The sequence below is a fragment of the Azolla caroliniana genome, unplaced genomic scaffold (genome assembly GCF_043228905.1).
Source record: "Azolla caroliniana isolate FFs.n. ecotype wild unplaced genomic scaffold, voAzoCaro1.0.p SCAF_1, whole genome shotgun sequence".
NCBI lineage: Eukaryota > Viridiplantae > Streptophyta > Polypodiopsida > Salviniales > Salviniaceae > Azolla > Azolla caroliniana.
This window is the reverse complement of record NW_028230436.1, coordinates 33,828,473-33,838,653: the sequence shown is the minus strand read 5'-3', so window position 1 is coordinate 33,838,653 and position 10,181 is coordinate 33,828,473. Positions and strand designations below refer to the sequence as shown.

The window sequence follows — 10,181 nt, the reverse complement described above, 5'->3', positions numbered from 1 at the left end:
ATTTTACGCATGGAGCATGTCATAGGAGACTTCCTCACGTGCATCTGAAGCAGTTGCAGTGCCTCTAAGAGGGGGACAAATGTGATTGGACTTAACAAGGAGACATATGTCGACGAGAGACCGACAAGTGGGTTGTTAGAGACATCTGTGTCAACGAGATACTGGCAAGTGGGTTGTTAGAGACATCTTTCAATTAGAGACCGACAAGTGGGTTGATCCGATCCGAGGCCTTGGCCAAATCTAGAAGGTCAAAATCAGAAAAACCTTCAAAAAATTTCCTTCAAATAAAGTTCGTGACACATTTTTGTGTTGTTTTTGATTCAAACATTCAAACGTCGATATGGAACGCCACAAAACACACAGACACAAAAACAGAGCATAGAAAGGAAAACAGAGAGACACGGCGAAAGAGAAAGACCTGGTGGAGAAGAGATGGCAGGCCCTACCCTCCGTCTCAGCCCTTCCTTCTCCTTCTCTTTCCTTATTGTTTTCGTCACCCTGTTATGTATAAGCGATGGAGCAATTCCTGTGAATCTGGAGCCAGTGTATCCTGATTATTGCCGGTTCTCCAAAGGATCAGTAAAGCTCTACAATTGTAAAGAAAAGAATAAATCTCCCCTCGGTTATGTGAACCTGGAAAATTACACATCTCCTGAGAGGTAAAGTTTCCTCCTTTTTCTAAGTATATATGCACGAATTATATTAGATACCTCTAGCCCATGATGTTTTTATGTAAATACTTCTTTTTGAACTCATTAAGTGCAAATTTCTGAGATGGAAATGAGTGTATTTATCAAGAGCATTTGACGTTCATTTGCCATTTTTAGCAATCATGTTTTTAGCAATTAAATTGTGCTCTTGCAATCCAGTTAACATTTCTTAGCCATCTGAATGTATCAATGGATGCAATATCAGAATTTTGATTTATATTATGGACCTATGACCTTGTAAAAACGTTTTGGAGAATCATGTCATAGCAATGTAATTATGTTTAAATTCCAATAATGTGTTTATTGATTTAATTGTCTACACTTGCTGACGTGAGCTATCCCAAATGGTATTGAAATTAGCGTGACGTCATTGGCCTTAGAATATTGATACTTATCTGAATCTATGGCTTATATTGTGGCATATCTAGGTACCTTATAAAGCTTAAGGATTCCTTTACTTCAACCATGGTTGACCATATTTGTACAAAGGCAGAAAAGAATGAAGGATATGCTGGTAATTGTGTTCACAGGTATGATTCTTATATATGCTTTATGTCTTTGTTATAAGGTGTAAGCTCTGACTTTTTGAAGTTTGAGCTAATCAAAGATGTGATTTTATAGATACAAGAAGGTATGGGTAGGCATGCTTATGGTGATAACTGGGCCTGATTTGACAGAGCTCGTTCACAAGGAAGCATATGCAATCGATCATGTCGAGGTGGATGGCATTGTGATGGTTAGTGTAATACAAAAGAGTCCTCCTTGGGGACTTGATAGGATTGACCATCAACCGGGACAAGCTCTTCTCAATTCTCTCTACAATGTTTCTGCATCAGGTGCAGACGTTCATGTGTATATCCTAGACTCGGTATGGAGTCCTAAAAGGAGTTAGACTGCTTTCTAAAACCTACATAATCTGCACTGGGAAGATGCCAACTGAGTATTCTTGGCTTGTAACAGGGAATTAGATGCACTCATCAAGAATTCTGGTATGCAGATGGAAGGACGAATCTTAGCGGGAAACCCTTAAGTAGATGCATGGGTGGATTTGATGGGATTCAGGATGGCCTGGGAACAAATGATTGCAATGGACATGGCACACACTGTGCAGGTACGAGGAATGGGAACTTTAGTGATGTCATTCTTTTCTTCTTATTTTATATTGAAGACATCTATTATTATGACCTTTTGGAGATAAGATTCTGGTAAGAAGGGTTTGGATAAAATGATTTCGAATGAATTTGCAACACATTGTGGGGGTATGAGGAATCAAAGCTAGTGATATATATATACATATTTCCCAGGCCATTCCATTATTATTATTTTACATCTAATTATAGCCTTGTTTGGATCAAAAAGCAAAAGCTGAAACCACAAACATCTTTTGCGAGAAAATGGCATGAACTAAACTAATCCACATCCAATGAAAACTATCTAATTTTTTATAGGGTTGTGACCGTTGTGCAATAACCAGCCTCATTTGAACCCTTGATCTTGATTAATCTTTTAACTAATGGAACAATATCTCTCTTTCAAAAGGAATTGAACAGAAATAACACAATCGAGGATTCACATTAAGAAAAGAAGACCCCAAAAAATGACATTAAGAGATCTATATGAATTCTTATAGGAATTGTTGCTGGTTTAAAAAGTGGTGTAGCAAAGAGTGCCTTTATCCATCCAGTTCGTACGATGGATTGTGATGGAGCTGGAAACTTTGGGGCAATTTTAGCTGGCTTAGAATGGATAAATGATAATATTATTATGCCAGCAGTTCTTTCTATGTCTATAGCAACCAAAGCCTCCATAAGCATTGATCAAGCTGTAAATAACCTTGTAAATTCTACAGGAATTTTTGCTGTAAGTTATTTAACTATTTATCGTGAAGCTCATAATTTGCAACATGGCAACTGGAAGCTCGTGATTAACTTTTAATTATATCATAGTTAGAGGTTTAGGACCCAGTTTTTTTATTGTGTGAACTATCAACTATTTGACCAACATCTTTATGTCGTTGACATTGCTTGAATAGTTTTACTGGAGAAAAAAGTGTGCTATGAGAAATTTGTTGAATAAGTACTCATCAAAGTTAGCATTACTTCTATCAAGAGTCCCATCATATTTAACTGCAAGGAATTGTTAACAGGTTGCAGCCGCAGGGAATTTTCTTAGCGATGCATGCAGTTATTCACCTTCTCGAGCTAGTGGTGTCTTATCAGTAGCTTCTTCCAACCGTTTAAATGCAATGAGCTGGTTTTCTAACTATGGGAATTGCACGAACATATTTGCACCTGTATGGAAGTTTCTTTGAATCAAAATAATCTTTCCACAGGATTTGTTTTGAGATTTTACACTACACTGTGTTTATTCGATCTTGACTCATGGTTTCCTTTTTCCTCAGTTTTTCTCACATATGTATGTATGCATAAATATATATATATATATCAGGGGGAGCTGATTCCGAGTGCTTACAAGGATAGTGATACTTCATTTGCAACATTGTCAGGGACGTCAATGGCTTGCCCACATGTGGTAGAGAATGATTTACAATATTAATTTGTATACCAAATAGTTTTCATTATATTGAGTTTTGATATGAAGACATTTCTTGGATTAGAAATGATAGGAATGAAAAAAAGCAAAAGAATTCTGTGTATTGTGAAGTTTATACTCTGCATATTCTTTTCTCAGGCTGGAGCAGCAGCTTTGTACCTTTCTCAAAATGTGGATGCAAGGCCATCAGATGTGCGACAAAGTATTCTTGATGCTTCAGAACCTGATGCAATTGGATATGTAAAACCAATGACAATAACAAGGCTGCTTAATGTGAATATGGAGCCACCTCCCGTAAATATTCATCCTAGGTCATTTTATAATGCAACTGAAGGATCATCCTACTTTGTAGTTGTAAGTTTGACAGTAAGACCATATTATCCAGTGACATTGGCACCTGAATTTTCTGATCCTACCATAGGTAAGTCAGCTTATGAATGGAAATATGTAGAGTTTTCATGTACTTGGGCATGTATTATTTAACACAATACTAGCAGGTGTATTTTCACCGTCGAAGTTGGTCTTCAACACAGATTCGACTTGGTCATTTGCTCAAGTTATTCGAGTTCTGGTGACAAAAAATCCAGGTGAATATAGGTTTCTGTGCTTTTTTTGGTGCAAGTTTTCCGTTTTTAAAATATGTATTGCTTATTGATGTCTTCACTCTAATCACTGTGAGAATGGTGGCATATTATTTGAGTCAGACTTTTTGGACCGTAGATCAATGATTAAATGGTCATTTGCAAGTAGAGATAACAGATTTGTTGTATGCCCAGAGGGTTTTCTCGTGTCATTAGATACAGGTATAGAATTATCACTTTTTGAACTATTTGAAAATCACATGTTCAAAATGTCAAATCATATTTTATACATTCGACATTGACCACCAGATTAGTAACATGTATATTTGGTTGTGTAGATGTCTGCAAATATACATCCATGAATCCTTGTGGCCAAACGAAGGAGAATCCAAAAATTATTCCATCTCTTCCATTCTTCTACTATGATGACAGCTCAAAATATATGAATATATATGATACAGACTTTGATGATTGTCATAGTTCAGGTCCGGATGTTGTGTTTCAATATACCCCAAGCATAGACATGGTACATTTCAATCATTCTAATGAAATCTAAGCTATTGATTAAATTTGTTCCTGTAAAATATTAGCTTACCTTGAATGCATCTTGGGTACTGTCTTCAGAAAGCAAGAGTGACATTGCAAAAATTTCCTTACTAGGGATATTGATGTTTTCCTGATTTTTAAATTGACAGATAGTGAATGTAACATTATGTGGCCAAACTACACAATTCGATACTATGCTTGTGATCTATGAGAAACTTCCACTTACCAAAGGAGTACAAAACCTCGTCAAAAGGGCATGCAATGATGATTTTTGCATGTCTGTGTCCGGTCTTACCATGATCCCACTGCTGAAGGAACGTGTATATCTATTTGTGAGTGCTTCTTACTGAATATATTATATATGTATATTGGGGTTTATTTAACGATTATGTGTCTTGCTTGCAGTAGGATCAAAAAACGGATTCTCTAGGCACCTTTTTATTTCCACAATGTTTTGACCTAGTGTGATAATCACCTAAAATATTTATGTTCTAAGGAAGCTAGATCTGAACCACATGGAATATGAATAACATAGTTGCAAAGCCATCCAAAATCTAGTCTTGACCTGTAGAAAACTGACGATACAAATCTTAACTTAGGATTAATATGTCATGATGGCAGTTATAATGGCTTACTGCATACAGGTTTCTCTGGGTCAACATTTTCTTTTATTGGTTTTAAAATTCCTTTATGTTAATAGTATATTAGTTTTTTCGTCTCTCTTATATGGCTTAATAATGCATGTAATCCAACAATAGTTGACAAACTTCTTCCAATGCTAAGTAATCTATTTAACTTGTCTTTTAGATGATTGATGGCTATCAAGGTGAGGGAGGCCCTTTCCAAATCTTCATCAACCGGTTGACAACTGCCTGAATTATGTAGATCCTTACAAGGATAGTTTCCATGAAATGGAGAATTCTTGCATTCTTTTTGTAAGCAAAATTCTTGCTGTATAAATATAGGATGGATTATTTCTTCTCAAGATAAAGATTCTTTTTTTGTTATGAAATGAGCGTTATAACATTAAAATAGTGATGATTAAATTGTGCATTATACGTAGAAAGGAATTTGAATTTAAAGATTGTTAATCTTACAATCATGAATTTATGCTTTCTGATTTCAACCTATCCATTAATTGTGCATAACCAGTTGCAGTTGAATATGAACTGTTTAGTTTACTCATATAATTTGATATCAATCACCTTGAGTTTACTCATATAATTTGATATCAATCACATTGAGTTTAAGTATTCTGATTTCTGAAATCTATCCATCAATCTGCATTCAGGTTATTTGGTTGTTTTTTATGGAAAAGGAAACTTTTTTGTATAAAACAATTCTACATGTAACAAAGACTTTGACAATACGGGAGTTCTGCATTGACAACTTCCCCATCTTCTCTGAATACCAAGATACGTCAGAGGTGTTTAGTCATGACCCAACCGCATGATACTGATAAAATCTTTTGACAGTAGTCTTAGTGTTCATGGTGAATGTATTTATTTTGGTTCAAATATTTAACTCCCTATTCATGGATATCCTATCACAAGATGTCTTTAAGAAAAGACTCACGCAATCATATAACAGGACAAAGTTCATTCCAGTATGCGACTGTCATGCTTATCTAGTTTTTCTTTCATGCTATTTGTTTTTTTTGTCAATCATTAGAATCACTCCCTTTCTCTGTGTCAGTATTTCGTAACCCTACATCTTTACTTGTCAGTTTTCATTATACATTCAGTTCTCCTATAAATGCATCAGACTTTATAGTAATTTCAACTCCCATCCTCAGTCAGAATTGAGCCATACTTCTAATGTTTTTTCAATGTGCATGCCTCCTTTACCATAGACGTTTGACATCATGACATATGGTGCAGCATGCTTGGGTTCCAGATTTACTGCATGTTCGAAGGCATGCCTTGCAAGCTCTACATTTTCATGCGTATGGCAAGCCCCAAGCAGGCATAACCAAATGATCTGATCAGCCTTCACCGTCATCTTTGCTAACATATTCTCTACTTGTTTGAAACTCCCTGCACGTGCGAGGAGATCAATTATAGCTCCGCAATGCTTAACTTCTGGAAGTATGCCATAATCTTGGCTCATTGATGCAAAGTATTCAAGTCCTTCAAAAACAAAGCCAGTGTGAGTACAAGCTGAAATAGCTGATGTGAATGTCACTCCATCAGGTTTTATAGCTTCGAGTTTCAAATTTTCAAACATGTGCAAGCTCTCTACACCATTTCCTTCTCCTGCATGTCCTATAATGCAGGCATTCCAGGATGCAAGATGAGGCTGAATCAGTTCATCAAGGCATGCATGTGCATCCACCATTCTTGCACAACTCCCATATCCATGAATTATAGAGGCTGCAACAGAAGGAACCAGTTCATATCCAGCACAAATGATGTCAAAATGGAGCTCATTACAGATATTCGAGCTGCCTGTCAAACTGCTGGCCTTAAGGACTGATATAAGGGTTACATCATCGTAATCAACACACTGGTTTTGCATTTCTTCAAATAATCGTAATGCCTTCTCTTCTTCACCTTGTTCAGCATACACTGTAATCATAGTGTTCCACGAGACTGTATTGCGTTCAGATGCTAGATTAAACACGTGCTCTGCTTCCAAAACTGCTCCACACTTGCCATACATGTTCAGAATAGTGTTTGAAACATAAAGATCTGATGCAAAACCTTTTCGTCGAGCGTCAGCATGAAGTGCTCGTCCAATTTCCAAAGCAAATGTTTTTCTTGACATCCCAGTGGGAACTGGCATTTCATCACCCTCTGCTATAATGGAGCAAGCCTGGAGGGCAATAATAGATGTAAGCTGGTCTATGCATAGCCTTTCCTCCTGCATCTGCCTGTACACTTGTAATGCCCTCTGACCCTCATTCTGGTCAATGTATGCTGACAGCATTGCACTCCAGGACACAACATCATGTGTAACCAATGTTTCAAATACCTTTTCCGCTTCAATAATATCTCCACACTTCCCATACATATTCAAAAGAGCTGTTCCAATAAATGCATCCGATCCAAACCCCTTCATCTTGACATCTTCATGCAATAGCTGCCCGATTTCTAGAGCAATTATTTTATAAGATATCTCCTTCAATGCTGATGATGCTTCTTCCTTTTCTGCGAGGATTCCACATGCCTGAAGTGCAATCATGTATGTTAACTGGTCTGCATGTATAGATTCATGTTGCATTTGTGCATAAAGTTGTAAAGCCTTATCTCCTTGTCCATGCTCATGATATGCCGAAATCATGGCAGTCCATGATATAACATTGCGATCAGACATGGCACCAAAGACTTGTTCAGCTTCATCAAGAGCCCCACACTTACCATACATACTTACAAGGGTATTACAAACAAAGATATCAGATGCTAATCCTTTTCTTCGGGCATCTGCATGCAATCCACATCCTATCTCCAGACAAATTACTTTGATCGGCCATCTTTCACCAACAAGAGCTTCTTCACTCTCTGCAAGAATGCACACTGCCCGAAGGGCACAAACGATAGTCTGTTCATCAGGATCCACTGTTTCTTCTTTCATTTTCATGTACAATTGTAACGCTTTCTCTCCTTCCTCTTGCTCCACATATAGTGTAAGCATTGTACTCCATAAGACAATATTGGGTTGGGCAAATGCACCAAACATGCACTCAGCTTCCAGAATGGCACCACACTTGCTGTACATATTCAGAAGGGAGGAATTGAGAAACACATCTGATGAGAAATCGTTAGTGCAAGTATCATCTCTTAAAGCTTGCCCGATTTCTAGGGCTATGCCTTTGTTTGGTCTGGAGTTTACAATTGGCTCAGTCTTCTCTGCAAGGGAGCAACAAGCTTGAAAGACAGCTACAGCAGCCAGCTTATCTGGACTAACAACTTCTGTTTGCATCTGCCAATATAATTGCAGAGCCTTCTCTTCTTGGTTAACCTCAACATAAGCTGAAATAATCGCAGTCCATGATACAACATTGCGTTTTGACAATGCACAGAAGACATGAACTGCTTCAGAAATTGCACCAAGTCTTCCATAAATACTAACCAGTGTGCTTCCAACAAACACATCTGATGAGAAGCCTGTCCTCTTTGCATCTGCATGTAAAGCATGTGCAAGTTCAAGAATCATATGTATATATCTTCTTCTATCAACCGCTATAAATTTCCCATCTCCAGAAAGGGCCATACATGCCTGAAGGGAAAAAAGTAATGTATGTCGATCAATGCCTACGCCATCCTCTTGCATTTGTCTAAATAATGACAATGTTTTTACCCCTTCACCTTGTTCGACATAAGTTGCAAGCATTGCATTCCATGACACAATATTGCGCTGACAGAGCGAAGAAAATACAACCTCAGCCTCTGTGACAGCCCCACACTTTCCATACATGCTTACAAGTGTACTCCCAACAAATACATCTGAAGCCAAGCCTTTTCTACGGATTTCATCATGCAATTCCTTGCCTTGTTCTAAGTTTCTTGAAATTCCACAAGCTTTAACAAAGCTCACAAAGGTATAGCTATTGGGCTCTACACCATCCAAATGCATAAGTTTTCGCATACCTAGTGCTTCTTCAGCTCGTCCACATGCCACATACGCAGAAATGATTGCTGTCCATGAGAACACAGTTCTTCGCGGCAATATACAAAATACCTTCCAAGCATCTTCAAGAGCCAAGCATTTTGCAAGAGTCACAACCAAATAGTCACCAACTAAGCCAGAAACTGAGGTATAATGCTTTTTCATAAGATTAAGCACTCTCTTGGCATGAGATATGCCCTTGCTTTTATAGCAAGCTCTAAGTAGTGCAATGTAGGTGTTATCATGGGGAGGTGAATGCATATCAGAAAGCATGTCCATAGCCTTATCAAGCTCTCCTTGATGGCATAAGCTCTGAATAATACCTTCACTATCATGACTAGCACCAGAGGAAGTTGAGATGGATGAACATACCTGTTGATCTTGATGAATTCCATGGAAAGTGGTGATTTTGAAGGTTTTTGGCATGACGTGTGGTCTTGTGTAGTGAGAAGGATCATCCGAGAAGAATGACTCATTATGTGGCTCTTGTACATGGCTGAAGTTGCTAGCTCTGCTACTGTATCTGTTTCTTTGAGGTTGTAATAGCCTTGGGGGTGTTGACACAACATACTGCATTCTCTGCCTGTATATTAGCCTTTTCCCATAGAATTTATAGTCATGGAGCGGGAAATCTCAATGTGAGGAGAGAACCCACAAAGGAACAATGATAACATGTAGAAAATACCATGTTTAGTCACCCCTGTTCTGTTATGCATTCGCCATGGTATATGAATATATAGTGAGTGAAATAGAGGAGTATTCATATAAAAGATTCAAACTCTAGGCGGTATTTCGATGAATATCCCGAATGTTAGGGAGGACAAAACCAAGGCATCATAATGCAAACACAAAAGAATGTTTCTTGCACCTATTAAGAGGATGAATGTCTCCTCCATCTTTCTAGAAATCCATTCATCTAGATCAATGTGGACAAATATCATCAATTTGCCTTGTTTTGGCACATGTTTTGAAGAAGTCCCTACTAATCACTCCATTTAAACCCAAGTCTAAGGAGTTTTCCCCCATCCATCTCTTTATTTATTTTTATGCAATTGGTCGTGTGGCTAAGGAAGTTTGAGACTATAATTGCTCTAGTATTCCTTGAAATGTTACCCTAATGATTGGTTTTCCCTATTAGAAGTAAAGAAAAGTTCAATCACTCGTCCTTTAGTTGGTTTGTTTT

At 37.6% G+C, this 10,181-nt stretch overlaps 2 protein-coding genes across 4 annotated transcripts; one reads left to right on the top strand and one right to left on the bottom strand.

The window, feature by feature from the left end:
• The first annotated feature begins 409 nt into the window (after positions 1-409).
• Positions 410-5,424, top strand: LOC147869974 (subtilisin-like proteinase PRB1). Of its 3 annotated transcripts, none has more exons than XM_087335439.1 (13): positions 410-659; positions 1,139-1,240; positions 1,332-1,578; positions 1,671-1,821; positions 2,341-2,570; positions 2,857-3,003; positions 3,159-3,242; positions 3,402-3,684; positions 3,761-3,850; positions 3,968-4,066; positions 4,183-4,370; positions 4,540-4,722; positions 5,198-5,424. In XM_087335439.1, exons 1-13 carry the CDS (start codon positions 433-435, stop codon positions 5,264-5,266), a joined length of 2,100 nt encoding a protein of 699 aa, XP_087191565.1. In that variant the 5' UTR covers positions 410-432; the 3' UTR covers positions 5,267-5,424. The 3 variants fall into 3 exon arrangements, 2 of the variants coding, with proteins under 2 accessions (XP_087191565.1, XP_087191574.1); XM_087335448.1 differs by having other exon boundaries at positions 524-659; positions 1,388-1,578; XR_015531585.1 differs by lacking the exons at positions 3,968-4,066; positions 4,183-4,370.
• Positions 5,425-5,853: 429 nt separating this feature from the next.
• Positions 5,854-9,724, bottom strand: LOC147869973 (pentatricopeptide repeat-containing protein At5g39350-like). Its single transcript, XM_087335407.1, has one exon. It carries the CDS (start codon positions 9,572-9,574, stop codon positions 6,182-6,184), a length of 3,393 nt encoding a protein of 1,130 aa, XP_087191533.1. The 5' UTR covers positions 9,575-9,724; the 3' UTR covers positions 5,854-6,181.
• Between the last annotated feature and the right edge of the window lie 457 nt (positions 9,725-10,181).

What these genes read in the sequence shown, in the direction of transcription:
- LOC147869973 (XM_087335407.1), bottom strand. Translation starts at nt 9,574, where the DNA reads ATGCAGTATGTTGTGTCAACACCCCCAAGGCTATTACAACCTCAAAGA.
- LOC147869974 (XM_087335439.1), top strand. Translation starts at nt 433, where the DNA reads ATGGCAGGCCCTACCCTCCGTCTCAGCCCTTCCTTCTCCTTCTCTTTC. An exon ending in AATTACACATCTCCTGAGAG is followed by an intron (nt 660 to 1,138) that starts GTAAAGTTTCCT and finishes TGGCATATCTAG; the next exon opens with GTACCTTATAAAGCTTAAGG. An exon ending in GCACGAACATATTTGCACCT is followed by an intron (nt 3,004 to 3,158) that starts GTATGGAAGTTT and finishes TATATATATCAG; the next exon opens with GGGGAGCTGATTCCGAGTGC.